Below are 18,320 nucleotides of genomic sequence, written 5' to 3'. Positions count from 1 at the left end.
GAAAGAGGCAAGTACTGGCCCAGACCACAGGAGGTAGTCCGGGTCCCAAAGACTAGACAGAGCTCCAGCTTCCTTGGCCAAGGCTCCGCCCCTTCCCTCAGGTCTCCTTTGGCAATGAGAGGCATTAAGATCTTAGAGGATTGCTGCCCACCCCTCTCCATATGAGGTCATTTTCCTCTCCTCATCATAGCATGTGCATAGGCACCCCCACTCACACTGAATTCTCATGTGGGGGCCATGGAAGTGCAGTCAAGAAAGAGCTGACCCAGAGGAAGTGACAAGAGGCAGGAGGGAGAGAGATGGGAGGCAGCTCTCCCAGGGGACCATGGCATTCGTTCTCCTAGATACATGCCCAGAGATGGGCAGAGGAATCCCTAAGGTTCCTAGGTTTCTGCCTATCTGTCTGTTCCAGACCCATCCTTGGCCCAGCCTGGCGAGCACAGGACTGGGATCCTGCAGTCCACCTCTGTGGGCACCCAGAACTGTGATGAGTCCATCCTCCCCTTGTGTAGGCATTGGGAACAGGAGAGAATACCTCAGTGAGGGTCCTCCTGTATAAAATGGAGTGCATCCAGCAGGTGACTCCAAGTGTTCCATGCACTTGCAATGTGTCTGTTGGACTAGGTTCTCTGTTGATGACCTACTGTGCTCTGAAATGTTGAGAAGATGCTTTCCACCCACTTGAGATCATTTAGAACTGAGGAGACATGGGGGCATGGGTGGATGAGAACTGGGGATAAGGAAGAAGATGCCAGAGCACTGGACCCCAAGTCTAGAGATGAGGGAGAAAACCAGTTCTTGTTGGATCCTCGGGGTCCTCATCTGGAGGCAGGGGGGAGTCATTGTCCTGGTTGAGGTTGGATGCCTCAGGAATGAAGAAGACACCTGGTGGGGGACAGCAAGATGGGGGGATATGTAGGCTCCCAAGATTCACCCCACTCTCTCGAAGCCGACAGGTCCTGCTCCTTTACCTCTGGGACCCTGGAGAGCCTCTGCCTTGAGGACATCTGAAGAATGATTCCTTTCTGTTTGGTGGAGTTTTGGTGAGGGCTGCAGTGCTAGTGCTGGCCACCAGGGGGCGGGAAGCCTCTTGTGTCAGTGGTGGCAAGTTAGATTTTGTTTTTATTTTTTTCAGTTGTATTGAGATATACTTGATATACAGCACTATGCGAGTTAACATTGCTGTGTGGTACATTTGAAAGTTGCTAAGAAAGTAGATCCTAAAACTTCTCATCACCAGGAAAAAATCTTTTATGTTTGCTTGGTGATTGATGTTAACTAAACTTATTTTGGTAACCATTACATAATATACATATACATCAAGGCCTTTCCTTCTCCTGTAAACCTGGAACTTACACGGTGTCCACTGAACTTTTCTTGACCTCCTGGAGCAGAGAAGAGTCAAGCAGAGGTCTTTCTGGCTGTCCCTCTGCCTCAGAAACAACTTGTACCTCCTATTTCTAGTGTTCATCTCCACAATCACAGTTGGTCAGAAGCAGGGGGCGGGGTGCAAGATCTTCCCATGTACTCATTCAGCAGCTGTGCACTCAGCACTCACCCTGTGCCAGGTGCCCTGGTGGGCCAAAGTGCAGGATGAAAATGACCAAGTGGTCCCTGCCTGCCAGGAGCTCACAGCCTAGAGGGGAAATGGACAAAAGCAAAAACAGGAGCAAGAAAAGAGCAAGTGCTGTAGAGAAACACAGCAGGGGGCCGTGAGGGAGGGCTGGGCATCACTGGGTAGGAGGGTCTGAAAGGCCTCACTGGGGTGACGTTTTCTGGGACCAGAATGACAAGAGGGGGCCAGCCCTTCAGGGGTCTGGGAGCAGTGTGTCACGGGGATGACACCACTGGTCCTGAGTCTCACAGGTAGAAGTGAGTTTGGCCAGAGGAGGTTAGAAATGTGGCCAGTGCAGCTGGAGGGAGGCTGGGAGGAGAGAACAGGAGCTGGGGTGGAAGGTAGGGCCAGGGCCTGGTAGGCTGTGCCAGTTACCTTTCCCTCTCTAACTTCATTGCCCCTAACCTTGCATTTCAAAACTACAAATGTTGACTATCTCACAATTTGTGTGGATCAGCAATCAGGCACGTTTCAGCTTGGTGCCTCTGCCTCAGTGAGTTGAACAGGTTGGTGCTGTGGCCTCAACTGAGGCTCAACTGGGGGAGGACTAGCCCCAAAGGTCACTCTCAGCCTTCAGGGTTCAGTTTGGACTGAGAGTCTAAGTTTCTTTCTGTCTGTTGGCCTGGGCACTCCCGTGCTTCTCTCCTCTATAGGCCTCCACATTGGGCAGTCCCAAAACACTGGTATTTGATTCCTCAGCTACAGGGATTCGACAGAGAGAGAGAGAGAGAGATGGAGCATGAAAGACGGAGTAAGAGGAAGTGAGAGACTTGTGTTGTTAAAATTTAGACAAGACATCAGATCACTTTGGCTGTTATTATGTTCAGAAGCCAGTTACTAACTACTTAGTGGTTCCACGGGGATGGCTATACCATGGGTGGGGCTTACTGGGTACCACTGTGGAGGCTGCCCACCTCATAGGCCAAGATGAGGCACTTGGGTCTCATTCTCCATAAAACAGGAAACAATTGAATGGTTTAATGCCACAGGGTGGCAGTATCTAAATTTCCATTAGTTTCAACCCCCTCATGATGCTGACCTGAAAATGAGGCCAAGTTGGAAGTGACTGTTCCAATATAAAATTGCTAGAACACAGGCCTGTTTTGAGTGGTGGTCTGTGCTACCTGTCACCCCTTCTTGTTATTCTTCCATCTCTAATTTTGTGCCTTAGGTACATGTGACACCAGCCCACAGGGATAATAGATATTATCTCATATACACCAGCTGAGGTCCCTAGGAAGTAGATTCTAGCCTGATCCCCCTGGTGTAGGTTTGGAGACTGGGGAGGACCTGAGAGGCACAGGGACTATCCCAGGATGAAGAAGTGGTAAGTTAAAGGAAATCTGCATTCATCTCTGTCTCCTCAAAGCAAGGACCTGAGTTAGGTTTCTAGGGAACTGGGGCTAGGGCTGTGTAGGCTCCTTGTGTACAGTTCAGGAAGTGACATGAGAGAAGAGGGTGAGCAGCCCGGGCTCAGGGGGCAGCTCTGGAGAAATCTGATTGAGGTAAGGGGTCCAGGTCTAGGAATCTTGAAAAATGACCCCATCTCCTTGGTCCTAGGCCTCAACAGATCTTTGAACTCTGGTAACAAGGCACCCACAGTCCCCCATCCAGCTCACTTGACGGGAGACAGTCAAGAGGCAGAAATGTTTTGTTGTTGTATCCCAACTTTGCAGGATCTGGGCTCAAAAAAGCCCAGAAATAGAATCTTTTTGATTGTTGCCTACATTGGCTCAGCCCTCATCCCTGACACCTCTGGGTGTCTGACAGGAGGCAGTGAAGGGTAACATGGGCAGCCCAGGAAAGGTTAGTGCAGATCAGGACACAACGGTGATCCCACCTGATCAACCCCAAAATCCAGGCCCCTCATCGTGTGTTTGTGTGTGTTTGTGTGTCTGTGTGGTGTGGGGAAGGCAGGGTATGTGGGGCAGGCCATTCCTGGGCAGGAGCTGGTTGTTAGGTGTCGGAAGCCTGTGGGTCTGTGACGTTCGTACCCAGGTCATGGCTGGCAGCATGAGAAGGTGAGCTGCTCAACTCGTATGTTATTGAGCCCTAGAGGTTTCATCTCCTTCCCTTCCTGACCAGAGTTCTTTGCCAGGATGCCCTCTGTGCCTGAACTGAGGAGCAGACTTTCTCTTGGGGGTTGACCACAGTGGCAGTGTGCAGGCAGCCCCTGATTCCCTCTGGCCCAGCTCCCAGGCAGTCTTTGCAGAACTCCACTCAGGAGGTCATCGAGTAGCTGCCCAATGGTTTCAACTCCACCAACTCACTAGACAAGGGGCAGGTGCATGAGGCCACCCACACCATCCAGTGCTGCTCTGAGATGAGAGCAGGAGCAGAGGGCCTCCACACTCAGGACCTTGAGATGATGGGGTTGGACCAGAACTAGGGTGGGACCAGTCAGGGGCTGTCTCTTTTTCAAGCTAAAGGGGATGTACATGCAGGTAACCTTGCCTGGTTCAGAGCTGAGCTGCTGTGACCCTCTTTCCTTTGACTGGTGTGAGCTTCTGGAGGCCAATGAGGCAGAGCCAGAGGGTAAGGGGGACTGCAGGCTGGCTATTCCTGGAAAGGAAGTGGGATCTTTCCTGTATTTAGAAGGACACATGGAAAGTCAGCTATGTGAGTGAACCTTTCTCTTTATCCCGCTCCAGCGCCAGTTGCAGAGCTCCAGCCAGCAGCAGAAGCAGAGCAGTGGGCAGTGGTGGAGGTAGAGCTGGCTCCAGCTTCCTTGACACCACCCTCTCTAGCACTGGAGCCAGTGTCCCCTCGACCAGCAGTGTTGGAGCTGGAGCAAGGGCCGACATCGGCTGCAGCAGGAGTGGGAGCTGCTGAGCTGGAGTCACCTGGACCATCATTTCTAGTGGGAAGTCCATCTCCACCTGTGGCTAAGAAGCATGAGAAGAAGCCCAACCTACGGCCTTCCCTCCTAAGCTGGTGGTGGAGCAGTTGACCGTGATGGATGCGGTGAGCAGCTGGGCTTTCAGGGCGGGTGGGGTAGGCCTTCCCTCTGCCATCATTGCCCCAGACCTCATCCAGTCTCCTATGATCTGGGCCCGAATCCTGGCTCCACCCCTTACCAACCATACGACCTGGGCAACTTTCTGAACCCCCAAACATTTGCTGTCCACCTACAGACCGTAGAGGTGGACACTAACAGGACCTGCTGCACAGAGTGGCTGTGCCGGCTCCATGAGGTAGAAGAGACGGAAGGGTGAGCAGGGCCTGGCCCATCAGTGGGGGAGGGGAACTCACTGTGTGCAGCCAGGTCCCTGGTGGCCCAACCTTCTGCTCAGGAGGCCCAACAGCCTCAGGACTTATTAGACACCTGATGTGTACTTCACTATGAGGGAGACAGACAAAGCCCGTGGTTGTAGCTACCGCAGGGGAATGTGCATCAGAATGGGGAGTGGGACCAGAGGGGGTTCAGGTTGTTGGAAGATGCTCCCTTGGGATGAGCCAAGCTGAGCCACCATCTGGAGCTTGGAGTTAGCCAGGACGGGCTGGATGCAAATGCCCCTCTCCCTTCCCTGCCAGTATTGGGTCCTGGGTCATCCTCTGCTGGGTGCCTGCAGTGACAGAGAAGAAAAGCCGGGGACTCTAACAAGGCTCAGGCCACATCATGAGCTTCCTGAGCTCCAGCTCTAAATTGTGACCCCTGTGTGGGACTTTGTGGGCTGTGGACACAGAGCTAGGGTGTGGCAATGCTGGGTGACACTCCCCCTGTTCCCCAGGAGCCTTTCCAGAAGGTGGTGCCCTCTCAGTGTCTGGGCTCCACCTGGGGCAAGAGGAACAAGCCCGGCAATGAGCACCTGGCACACACCGTCCAGGCCAATATCGACCACTTCAGAAGGGTGGCCAACCTCGTCATCACCACCTGCCTTGGGGTCCCGAGCATGATGGCCCAGGACAGGGTGAGGGTGGTGGAGCGCTGGATCCAGGTGGCCCAGGTGTGCTGTGGGAGGCCCAGTGGAGCCCCTCTCTGGAGCCTTAGGAACTGCCTCCATCTTTATCAGCTCCCAGGATTGCAGTGTGTGGTCTAAGCCCCTGCAAGTCCCTAGATCCTTCCTGCCAGGAGCACGTTGACCTTGACTCCAGGTCCCAGTGTGGGGATGCTCACTTCCTACCTGGCTCCCTCCTTGGGTTGAGCTAAAATCCTCCTCCTTGTGAGTGTTACTCTTTGGGTCCTAAATGTGCCCTTCTGGGGCTCCCTGTACATCTGTCTAATCCAGGAGGGGAGATTTAAATAGAAGGGGACTGAAGCTAGAGCAAGCAGGGCTCCAGTGCCCCACCTCACAGCTTATTCTCTTCCCTTCCCCAGGAGTGCGAGATCCTGAAGAACTTCTCCTCGCCCCGCACTGTCATCTCTTCTCTGCAGAAAACATCCATATGCCACCTGAAGAACACATGGAGGAAGTTTCCTGGTGGGTAGTGCCCCTCTCCATAGGAGAACCAGGGTGGATGGGGGATCTCCTGAATGTCTGCCATTGGCCCCTCAGTCAGCTGGGAACTCCTGGGAGGCAGCAAATGATGGGGACAGGGCCTGGGCCTCAGTGGTGGGTCTCTAAGTCTCCCGGTGTCCTTAGTGCACCAATTCTGCTTCAGGACTCGGTTTCCCTAAATGCCAGGTACTGGGTTGAGCCACATTGGAGATTTTCAAGTGTTTATAGCAACAGAACTCTATGCCCAGTTGAAACTCAAAGTGGTCAAAAGAGAGCTGCTTTGTATAGCAGGCGAATGGAGACCCCAGTGACCAACAGGAGAGCCCCCTCCCAGTCCCACGAGACCTTAGCGCTCAGAGGAGCCCAGTGAGAGCACTCCTCCAGGCAGTTTGAATCTCTCAGGTTGTCAAAGAAAAGGATATGCACTTAGACCCCTCACATTATCCCTAAATTTATCCTTCCCTCTTTCCCTTCCTCTCAGGGAGAGCTCTGAAAAATTTAAAGAGAGCTATAGCCAAGACGAGTCCTTGAACAGAGAACTGATGACCAAGGTAGAGTGGAGACTGGGGGTCTGGAAAGAAAGCAGGGGCCAGGGGGGGAGGGGGACTGAGCAAGCTGTGGTTTTGATAATTTCTCACTTGAACTTTCTCTGAAACATTCCTGTCTATCTTGTCCAGGTTAACAAGCAGAGGGATCTGTTCTGCCCATGGGCAGGTGGGGTGCCATTTTTGGGCAGGAGGCCTTGGTCATGGGACACAGTGGTGTTGGCTGGGCTGTTCCAGGACGAGTTGCCGAGCTGGCGCCATCAGCAGGTCTCTGGCTTCCACTCACGTCCATCCTGCTGGATGTAGCTTCTTCCAGGCTGTTGGGTGGTTGGGTGGGTTTATCCCTCAGCCTAAACCTGTCCTCAGGAAGCCAGGCCCCTGCTGCTCCTTCTATCTTCACCATGTCTCCAAGGGGAGGGCACACTGCCTACCCCAGGGACGGGCACAACAGGGGATTCCCCTGGCACAGGTGGACAAACAGGCTGCTCATCCTTGGATCTGAACAACTGACCAGAGACAGATGTGTGTGCATTGTGGGACTCCCCACTGGACCCCTAGAGCAGTCACTTGAGTCAACCACAGGAGTCTCACCTGAGTGCCTGGTTGGCAATGATATAGGCCCCAGGTGGCTTATGAGTAGCGTCTAGGCAACTGATGGATTCTTAGTGGATCCTGCTGAAAGGACGTTAAGAGCTTCATGTAAACGGGGAAGCAAAGCATCCTGTCACCCCCTTCCCTGTTGATCAGAGGTGGCACCTTGTGGGTCCAGTTCCTGAGTGGATAAAGAAAGAGTTCAGTGCAGGCGAATATCCTGAGTTGTTCTTTGGGGAGGAGAAGGGTTTGGCATTGCCTCTGTCCGGCATGGGGGAGAGACACTCCAGGGGACTGGGGCAGGCAGGAGCCACTCAACAACCAGACTCCCAAGACACCCCATCCTCTCGATCCACGGCTCGGCCCAGGGCCAAGCTTTGAGAGCTCAGGGGACAAGACTGTTGTCAGTGGTGGGGCTGGGGGTTAGGCAAGGATGTTGGAACAGGGCCTCTGGCTGAGAGGGGCAAGCGGCCTCTCCTCTGTTGGCCCCTCAGCAACTCACTGCCCCTGTTTGGTCCTCTGTCTCCCCATCAGGGAAATGGAGGTATGGTGATTGTGTGGTGATTGTGTGGTGCAGGCCTCACAGGGTGGTAATGAGGTAAGAGGGAGGAAAGGAATGTGAGAGCTTTCTGCCTGCTCCACCTGGAGGGGTGAGGGCCAGAACAATGATGACAGTCATGCGACAGTGAGTCCTCAGGAGAACCTGTGAGGTAGCTGGAGTTCTCACACTTTCCAGATGAGGAAACAGGCTCGGGGAGGCCAGGCCAAAAGCCCGAGCTCACACCCAGAGTGAGAGTTGGAGCTGGGCTTGTTCTGGAATCACAAGACCTTGCAGGGTGGAGTGGCATTGGTGCCAGTTCACTCGAGTCAGATGTTCAGGGTCAGAGGCCAGTGGTGCTCAAGAGAAATGGGGTGAGGGGAGTATGGTCTCGCTGACACTGTCCTCGACTCTGGCAGGAGGGGCCCTCCACGTTTGCCCCCCGGAGGGCAACCCCCAGAGAGTGCAGGAGAAGCAGCAGCAGCAGCAGGTGAGTGTGCCTGTGGAGGAGGGGCTCTGCCCTCCCAGCCGGAGGCCTCAAATCAAGAGAGGAGGTCCCTTCCTCCTGGTGCCACAGTGTCTGAATCCCCCAGTAGAAGTGACCAGGAGGGGGGCCTGGAAGAGCTGGTGTAGGATGGATTTGTTGTGGTGAGGGCCAGGGACCACATACCCTGTGATTTGCCAGAAGCCGGCCCTGGGAGGTGAGGAGGAGGAGTGTGGTGTTCTTGGGGTGTGAAGGGAGGAAGAATTGAGGGGAGGCTGCTAAGGGTCCTAGGCTGCTCCCCATGGGAACCCTGGGGTGGGCCAGGAGGCTGAGGGTGAGGACTTTTCAGGGGAGGGTCTGCAGGGGTCCGACTTGAGAGCAAGGGCTCATCCCACCCGCACCCCGATGTCACAGGGTGTTGTCCCCTATCTTGGCACTTTCCTCGGTGAACTGCTGATGCTGCACCTGGACATGGGTGATTATCTCGAAGTGGATAAATCTGAGGACCAAGCAGGAAGGACCAGGATCCTGAGCCTGGGGATGCGTGAGCCCCCGCACTGAGCTCTGAGCTCTCAGCACTTGGCACATCTCCTCTCGTGAGAGCCTCACAGCCGCCCCTGGGAGCTGGGGCATCAGGCCCATCTTAGGGATGAGTGAACAGAGGCTCCGCCTGAGACATCCATTCTCGTTCCTCAGGCTGGGGAAGCTCAGAGCTGCCTGATGGCACAGCTGCGTGAGGTTTTATCTGAGCTGGACTCTGCCTGTCCCTCCCATGCTGCCCGTGGAGGGAGAGAGCAGTCGCCCCCCCCCCCAAGTCAGGCAGCACATAAGTGGCTGAGCAGTCCCCTCTGCCTGAGGCCTCAGCCTCCAAGTCTGTCATCAGAGAGGGTTGTGCTGCCAGGTCCCTCAGCCTCCCCCCATGTCCTACTAGTCTGGAGCCCAGAGCCCATCCTAGGTCCAAGTCCTGTTTTCTCTGCATGCCCCGCCCCCTCTGGGGACCTGGCAGTAGTGCCACATGAGAAGGGCAGGGCATAGGGGGCTAGTCAGGCTAGGGGGCTCTGTCTGATGGACTCTGGCTGTCTGCCTTCCAGGGGAATGAGATCAACCTTGAGAAGAGGACTGAGGAGCAGCTGTGGCACTCCTTGCAGGGGAGGGGAAGGAGGTGGAAATCAGAGACCCTCTGGGGAGAACAGTTTCTGGCTCCACCCCTTGTATCTTACATTGAGTGGAAGATTTTGGTAGAAGTCGAGACCCATCCAGTTGGCGCGTGGGTTGAATGGAGGATGGCATCAAGGAAAACTTCTTGGAGGAGGGGCTGATTATTCCCATTCTGAGAACAGGTAGAGCCTGGATGGAACTGGAGGGAAGGAGCGTTCCCAGGACTGGTCCCCTGCCCCACTCCTCACCCCCCACAAGGCCCCTGCAACATCCCCCAACCAGGCCCTGTCTGCATCCTCTCCTTCCCTCTGGTCCCAAGAACACCGAGTCATGAGGGAGAGCCTGCTGCTCCAGGTCGCTGCAAAGAATTATAAAAAGACCCCAAGGAGTGATTTGGGGCCTGGTTCCAGGACATGGAGCTGCTCAACGAGAATGAGTGAGGCCGGGCAGGAGTTGGGTGAGGGCAGGGGTGGATTCTCCCTGTTGGCCAGTCCAGAGAGCCTGTCTCCGTGGCCCCCTGGTCAGCCCCAGGCCTTATGGCATGGCAACCTCTGGGACACCCAGACTCCAGCTGCTGAGGTTTCTTTTGACCAAATTTTAGGAGCTTTTAGTTTTCCAGTTGAATCTCTGGAATTGCATCAGCTCTAAGTGGGGAAACCAATGTAAAAAGATCAAAACGTGCATGTGGAGAGGACAAGGCCCGAGGAAGATCATTTGAAAATGGACTAAAGGCAGGCAGGACTTTCCCTCCTGAGACCCCTCTAGGGGCTCCATGTTCACCCCTGACCTAGATTTGAATTCTGCTGGGATCCTTGTACAGGCCTCTGAATTCCTTTTCCTGCTTGATTTGTATCCAGGAGGAACGATTTCTGATGCAGCTTTTAAGGCTACTGCTGGGCCTTGTTACATAAACATGACTGATCCCTGTGAACTAGGATTTTCAGCACCCCTGCCTTCCTTATGCCATTCCCTTTAGGACAGAATTTCCCTAGAAGGCCCCCAGCCTCCTCCCTGGCTTGGCCTGATGGATCCCGAATGAGCTCTGCTTTGCCAGGATAAGGGACCATAATCCTGGCCAGTAATTGACCCCACAATGTCCCTTGCTGTCCAAGGTGAATTCTGAGCTCGTGTCCTTCTGAGGTCCAAGGTCTTGGGCAATCCTCCAGTTTACACACTCAGTGTTGGTGTTCTGAACTCGTCCAAATGGCATAATTGGGCCCAAGTCATTAAAGTGTGTCACCCCTGGGTGGCTGTGTTTTTTTCCCCAGTCTTGTGCTGTGGTTACATTACAACCAGCTGCTGGGGTGTGAACCCTGTTTGGAGCTTTGAAATATGAGGCATGACAGGGGTGTTGGGAGGTCCAGCGGGGAATGCCACGGAACTGATGATCCATGGTCGTGCATGAACACAGCCTTACCAATTAAAATACTGAAATGTTCCCATCTGGTGGTGAATAGACACTGCTCTGAGCTCACACCAAGAACCCGACCCATGACTAACAGCTTTCATAGGGTTACCAAGTGGCATTTTGAACCTCTTTCCTTGGGAACACCCTGTAAGACGAGGGCCAGATGAATCGCTTGGCACTTGTGTGTTATCGCCTCCTTTCTGATGGCTGCAAGTGTCACCCAGACACACAGGCTGGACTCTGCCAGGGAAGCCTTCTCAGGACAGCCAGAAGCGGATGATGAATACTGGTTCCCGGCATCCCAGGCCCTTCCTGACACAGCACAGCCACCCAGGAAAGTGATTTGGCAATGGAAAGACTGGGAAGGCCGTACTTTCCCTCCAAAGAGAAAGAGAAGTGCCAACAGTGAAAGCTTGATCCCTCAAATAGACAATTAAATCCCAACAAGCAGTGGGTTCTTGTCAGATTACTGATGCTGAAAAGGCCTCTTTTGATAATAGCACGATCCCCCAGCTGCCATGTCCATCTTCATGAATCAAATTTCCAACACATATGGATCTAAAAAACTGAGGGAAATCTGGTATTTCCTTAGATGCAACACTGAATTAGCATGCAACAAAGAACATAAAAATGGAGACCTAGAAGTAAATACCTAATTTGAGTACATAGATATCAAAGGGCTTTTGAAACAATATTTTGGAATCTATTGGAATATTACACAAAAAGAATAATCCACTTTTAGTACGTTTTACTGTGACTGTGAGGGGAAAAACTGAATCATCCCCTTGACGTTGGTAACTCGCTGCTGACTTGAAAGTAAAAATAAATGATGTACGTAGTAAAAGAAAATGAGAGAACAGCATGAAAAAAGAAGATCTTTCTCTCCTCACCTGAAACTCAACCTCTCACCTCAGAAAGAAACCGCTGTCTATATTTTCTATGTCACACAGCAGAGTTTAATAAAAGAAACGTATTGGTATGTTTTAAAGTTTCAAGAGCTCAAAGCAAGGAAACATTAGGGACGCAACCATGAGACCTCACTGAGGTGCCTGCTCCATTTCATCTGCTGTCAGGACGTCCTTCTTGGCCCCTCGTTTTCTCTGCCTCGCTAGCAAGTCTGTCCGCCATCAGTGCTACCACCAGTCTCTCTCCTGTGCTCTTCACTGCCCTTTCCTCTTTCCTGATACCTTCCACAGTCACCAGAAATTGTTGGCAGTGGAACTGTGGAATGCCCAGATCAGCTCCTGGAATCATCTCTGCCAAATCTGAAGACCCGCAGGAGTGGGCATGGGACCTGGAGTGCAGACCACCTGCGAGCACACCTGGCAGGGATTCACCTGTGTGACTAGGTGCAAGTTTTTGCAACGCTTTGGCAAGATTGAAAGGACTTACCAGTAGTCCTGCACTGCTGCAGGCCTGGAGTCCTCGCGGTCTCTCGGGCCAGCAGACCTGGTGGGGCTGGTCCAAGGTGTCCTCCCAGAGACCCGTCACTGCTAGGATGGGATGGGATTCTAGTAACCGGCCCCTTGACTATGTCACTGGACATCCTAAAAGGGATGGAGATGCTTAAACCAGGCTTTGGTTTGGACTGGTTCCCACAGTCACGCTGCTTCCTCTGTGAAGACATGACTATCCTTCTTTTCCTCTTACCCTACAAAAATAAATCATGATATTGGGTCAAATGACAAAGGATGCCTGCCATTTTAGGACAATTATCCTGGCTGTTTTGTACTTCCACCCTGCCTCTATCCTCTGGGGATCTGACCTGTGTCCTGGGATGTCATCAGGCAGATTTGCATCTAGAACAGAAAGCTCCAGGTCAAAACTCAAGGCTACTCCAGATCATTTCTCTCCCTCCATCCTGTTAACACCCCCTCCTTGTTTGAGTGTGTTTCTATTCCTTTCTTGTCCTTGTCACTCTCAACTGTACAAGTCCTGGCACTCCATCTCAGGACAGTGGGTCCCCAATCTTTTACTAAATCCCAAATCCCACCATTTCTGTGTTTTCTGACTACTCATTTGCTTAATCCATTGACCACTCGGTGTTCATAGAAGTGAAATCAATAGTGACATTGTCAACCAGCCCTTGTTAGCGACTTACTCCCACATCCCAGATGTTCACATAATCCAAATGGTTATGTTCAAAGTAAATAATTCAGAAAACATATTCACTTACCACAAATTCCTGATATCTAATACTTTTATTCAAACACTCATACAGTGGATACCTGTGCCTCAAGATAAGAAGTAATGCCAGATCACCGATCCTCACCTTAATTTCCTCCTACCCCTATCAATCCTGGATTCCATGGACTATGATCTCAATAATTTCCTTGGAATAATAAAAAATTCCTTACCACTTAGTTATGTTGTAAACCTCCAAACCCAGAAGATCCCGATTATCTGCCATGCCGCAGCTACTGCTGGTCTTATAACAAGCTGAAGAAAAAGCACGAAACATGATCTTTTGGTACCACTGTAAATACAAAACCATCTGCATCAACTGGGAAGCACTCATAATGCCTGAAAATTTTGTTCTCTTTTTTTGTGTTGGGTCAATAACAAAAAGAAAAATCAATTAAAAAGTGGACACGGGGGCTGGCCCCATGGCTTAGCGGTTAAGTGCGCACGCTCTGCTACTGGTGGCCCGGGTTCGGATGCCGGGCGCGCACCAACGCACCGCTTCTCTGGCCATGCTGAGGCCGCGTCCCACATACAGCAACTAGAAGGATGTGCAGCTATGACATACAACTATCTACTGGGGCTTTGGGGGAAAAATAAATAAATAAATAAAATTAAAGGCAAAAAAAAAAAATTGGCAAAGGACCAGAATAGACTTTTTCCAATGAAGACATACTAGTGGCCAATAGGTGTATGAAAAGGTGTTTGGCATCACTAATCAGGGAATGCAAATCAAAACCACAATGAGCTATCACTTCACACCTGTTAAGATGGAGATTATCAAAACAACTAAAGGTGGCAAATGTTGGTGAGGATGTGGAGAAAAGAAACCCTTGTGGGAATGTAAACTAGTACAGCCATTATGGAAAACAGTATGGAGATTCCTCCAAAAATGAAAACTAGCACATGATCCAACAATCCCACTTCTAGTATATACCCACAGGAATTGAAATCAGGGTCTCAGCGAGATACCTGCACTCTAATGTTCATTGCAGCTAATTTACAATAGCTAAGACACGGAAGTAACCTAAATGTCACTGATGGATGAAAGGACAAAGAAATGGAATATTAGTCAACCTTGAAAAAAGAAGCAACTCCTGCCATTTTTGACAACATGGATGGACCTGGAAGACATTAGGCTAAGTGAAATAAGGCAGACAGAGAAAGGCAAATACTCACTTATATGTGGAAACTAAAATAGTTAAACTCATACAAGCAGAGGTTAGAATAGTGGTTGCCAGGGGTTGGGAGGATGGAGAATTTGGGAGCTGATGGTCAAAGGATACAAAGTTTTAGTTATCAAGATAAATAAGTTCTGGAGATGTAGGCTACGACATAGTGCCTACAGGTAACAAGACTGTATTGCATACATCACATTTGCTAATAGAGTAGATATTAAGAGATCTTACCACAGAATAATAGTAATAAAGGAGGTGAGAGAAAACTTTGGGAGGTGATGGATATGTTTGTGGCCTTGATGGTGGTGACAGTCTCAAGGGTGTATACTTATGTCCTAATTCATCAAGCTGTGTATGGAAAAGTATGACATCATCGTTGATTCTTCTGCATCTTGAAATACGCCGTGTCCTCATCACATGAGAAAATTTTGTAACTATATATGGGGACAGATGTTAACTGGGCTTATTGTGCTGATCATTTCGACATATACTCAAACATTGAATCATTAAGTTGTACCCCTGAAACTAATATAATGTTGTATGTCAACTTTACCTCAATTAAAAAAACACAACAGACAAAATGATTTGAATATTGTAAAGGAGTTCAGTGAATCCTTGAAACTGCCCCACTCCTATATGGGAGTTACAGGAAGCAGAGAGGATGAAGGAAGATGGAAGAAAGTTGTACAAAAGAGTATTCAAATTAAAATCATTTGAGTTGCTATCAGCTCCTTGTGGCAGAGTTGTGTGAGCCCTGATCTTCTTTCACATTTATCCTGGAAAAGCATACTTTCAGATCCAACCCATAATAGTTCATCATTTGCTCTAATACGAAAATCTCAACTTAATAAATAAAACCAAAACCATCCCTTATGTATGAATAAAGTTAGTGAACTTTACAGAGAAAAGAGCATATTTGCACAATCTCAATAAAGGAAACAGAAGAACTGAATGATGATCGAGTCTCAGTCAAGCTTATCTTTGAAAGCCAGTGAAGCCAGGATATCTTTTCAAGGATGTGTGTAGAGCTGTCAGCCTTGGAAGATAGAAATAGTGGCCTCCTCTAGAGCAAAGGACAGGCTTGCTTACTGCCCAATATAATAGAAATAACACCCCTCCCTGGGGCAAAGGTCAGCAGACTTCCTGCCCATTATCAAAGATTTGAGTTCCTTAAGCTCTGAGATCTTGCAACCCTCTGCATGTCACCTGGCCCACTGTGTATCACCCTGTAGGAAGTGGGATTTAGTGAACTGGTGCAAATGTTGATACTCTGGCCACTAGCATTGTTGTGTCATTAAGTCCTTTGTCTCTGACCCATGGGTCTAGTTTCTTTTGCCAGCATCTATAAGACCATGGTAAGCTGACTTATTAGCTTGCAGATAAGGTAAAATATCATACCTTTCACGGTTCCTGACAAGCCCTTAATGTAACTAGTACTCTTAGGAACAGAGAGCTATCCAGAACAATATGTATGAATATTCTTCATCGAAGACTTCATGCAACCAAAACTTTAATAAGTCTCTCTGATCTCTTTTATTTCTACCCCAAGTAGAAGGAGAGGCACCAAACTATTACAGACCTAGGGCTTGTGCAAGCCACCTGGAGACCTAGTGATCAGAAACTTCCCATGGGGAGCAAAGACAGATGGGCATATTTCCAAAATGGACACATATGCCTCCTTATCATCCAAAAGACAGTACATTATCTTAATTTATGATGATTTCATTCACTAAAATCTTGTGATGGGCCAAAGATGCACATCTAAGAAGAGTGAGACACATGGCAGTTGTAAGCAGATTAACACATTTGGTGAATATCAAACACTGAACTAAACAGTGTTCTAATCTATTATAAGGTACAACAAATTTAATTAGGTCAATTAAATGATCTTTAATGGTATGCCTGATTATTACTCTGCAATAATAAACAAGAAACTCATGTAAATAACTATAATTGGTCTTACTTTAAAATATAATAGTCAAGACTGTTTGAGATAAGCTGGAGAGAAGGAAGGGGAGAAATAGATAAAAGTTAGCTGCTCTGAAGCCACTCTCAAGACCCCTGGATCTACATGTAACCCAGGAGATCGAGGCAGATGGCTGTGTGCCTAGATCCTCCTGCACTGTGCTTCTCAGGGATGTCACGGAGTTGAAGCAGCTTCCTAAATCATGTTTACACGTCCATGTGTACAATACCCCTGACCATGGGGAAGAAACACCATTCAATCATCCTTTACACCCCTCTAATTAACAATTAGATTTCAGAATCATTGTATCATTACATGATAATTTATTCTTCAAACCTGTAGGATGCCAAGCTAAAAGAAAATCAAATTTCAATGGCTTCTTTTCTTTGAAGGACCAAGATGTTCTTTCACACTTGGAATCCGGATTAGAGGATAAATCCATCAAATCAATGGAAACAAGTTATGAAATGGACAGAGGGATATTTCATTCATATATACACAGTTTGTACTGTGGCAAAAATAGAGTTATATTTTAAAAAATTAGAATTTCTTGAAATTTTAGAGATTTTAAAGACTTTGTTCTGCTTATACTCCCTTTGGTTTACCAAATCAAACTCACTCTTTAATGGGCATTTCTAGCATTGAGTGCTAATAACAGCAGCTTTTTTAAATTCTTATTTTTCCCAGGTCAAACACCAAGGGTAGAGGTCATCAAAAGATCAAGTCTAATCTACCTACGGGTGTGGCAGCCTTAACTATGGATGTTCAAGCCAGACATTGCCAGAAGAACTACATCTCTTCACCCATAGGTGAGTTTTTACTAGTAATCACAGAAACTTAGGGATATCAAAGGAAATTTTTTATTAAGAACCCAAGTTATAGATTCCTCTCTTAGGTTCATTACTTTGAATTTTTGACTCAAATCATATATATCGATTGGACCATGTTCAATTCTATGATCTTTAGAAGATGCAACCTACAGCTGAAGAGAAACAGATACAACACCAATATCTTATCCTCTCTGAAGCCAAACTGAGAGCCCCTGGAGTCAGAAGTTTCCAAGAAAAGAAAAAGTCATCCATCTTCGGAAGAGAGACAGTAGAGGTTAGCCAAACATTCAACTTTAAAGTGTTAACATGACTTGTTAGAATGTGATGGAGCACACCTTCTAAGTTTCATGATTTTTCTCCAGAATATTGAGATGGATGACCTTGAAGTCCAGTTTCCCCATAAATGTATTTATTCCATGATAAAATTAATTTCCCTATAATTACCATGAAAATGTTACGTCATAGTCTCTGACTAAAAGGAAACAAAGCAAATTGAGCAGTTGAATAACAGTGTAATTAATTCCATACAAGGATCTTTACTGCAGCGTTATGTATAATAGTGAAACTGGATGTAATCCCATTTCTATCAAAGAAGAAGTAAACAGATTATGGTATTCCTGTTCTTTGGAATACCTCTAAAACATCTAAAATGGTAAGTTAGAATGATGTGCACTGATAGGGGGAGACGTCTATGATATATGATTTGGGAAACAGCAAATTGCAAAACGACGTAGTTATATAATTTATGTTAAAATACTTTATGTGTATTTATAAATTCACAGGAAATTTCCAGAAGAATAAACCCCACCCTGTTAACAATAGTGGTTTCTGAGTAGGGGAGTGAGTTTCAGGGAAGGGGATGAAAGGGGTGGGTTTCACTTTATATAGATCTGTGTACTTTGACTTTTTTTACAATATGTATTTCTTTCATAATTAGAAAAATGAGTGATGTAACCATTTGGTGCAGGGCAACAGTATTATGTTCACCAGTCTCTGTACTGTATGTTACTGCACAGCACGGACTGTAGGAGAAAGCCCAGAGGAGCAATGAAGACAAAGAAGACATGACACCTGCAAAAAGTCAGTGGAGTATTTCTACGTAACAAACCTTCCAGGTGAGTGACGGTCAGTATCTTCCACTGATCCAGCTCTCACAATAAACCTAGAACATGCCCAAGGTAAGCTGGAGGACTACGCCCCACTAGTCCATTCCCTGCCCAGGGCCTGTTTGTGCAGGGTGACTGCCATCAAGCAGACAATGGACTCAGGATGGAGCATGTGCCTTTGGGGAGGCTGGTAGAGAGGGACAAAGTGGAACACCAGCTAAGTGCACACACCTGAGAGGTGGAGTTCCAGGAGGAGACTCAAAATGTACCAAGAAACTGCG

General features: G+C 48.8%; 1 protein-coding gene and 1 long non-coding RNA gene across 19 annotated transcripts in view; both read left to right on the top strand.

Moving 5' to 3' along the window:
* Positions 1-18,320, top strand: part of LOC131406910 (uncharacterized) — a 140,918-nt gene that overhangs the window by 20,578 nt on the left and 102,020 nt on the right. The window lies entirely within an intron of this gene.
* The window catches only part of LOC131406901 (ral guanine nucleotide dissociation stimulator-like), a 116,647-nt gene that overhangs the window by 94,352 nt on the left and 3,975 nt on the right, over positions 1-18,320 (top strand). For 2 of the 18 annotated variants that reach the window (XR_009220377.1, XR_009220378.1), the window contains exons 2-4: positions 16,791-16,912; positions 17,070-17,207; positions 17,950-18,048. Coding sequence is in view for 6 of the 18 variants with exons in the window: in XM_058542760.1 (XP_058398743.1) it covers positions 5,317-5,562; positions 5,934-6,036; positions 8,148-8,218; positions 9,304-9,531 (648 nt within the window). In the remaining 12 variants the exon portion in view is untranslated. Of the gene's footprint in view, positions 1-4,266; positions 4,580-5,016; positions 5,563-5,933; positions 6,037-6,535; positions 6,606-6,731; positions 7,789-8,147; positions 8,219-9,303; positions 9,553-9,603; positions 9,807-16,790; positions 16,913-17,069; positions 17,208-17,949; positions 18,049-18,320 lie in introns of those variants that run through there. The other 16 variants (XR_009220373.1, XR_009220367.1, XR_009220376.1 and 13 more) reach the window with 16 other exon arrangements.

This window comes from Diceros bicornis, chromosome 6 (genome assembly GCF_020826845.1).
Source record: "Diceros bicornis minor isolate mBicDic1 chromosome 6, mDicBic1.mat.cur, whole genome shotgun sequence".
In the NCBI taxonomy this organism is placed as follows: Eukaryota; Metazoa; Chordata; class Mammalia; order Perissodactyla; family Rhinocerotidae; genus Diceros; species Diceros bicornis.
Note: the sequence above shows the minus strand (reverse complement) of the source record. Positions and strands in the feature narration are given on the sequence as shown.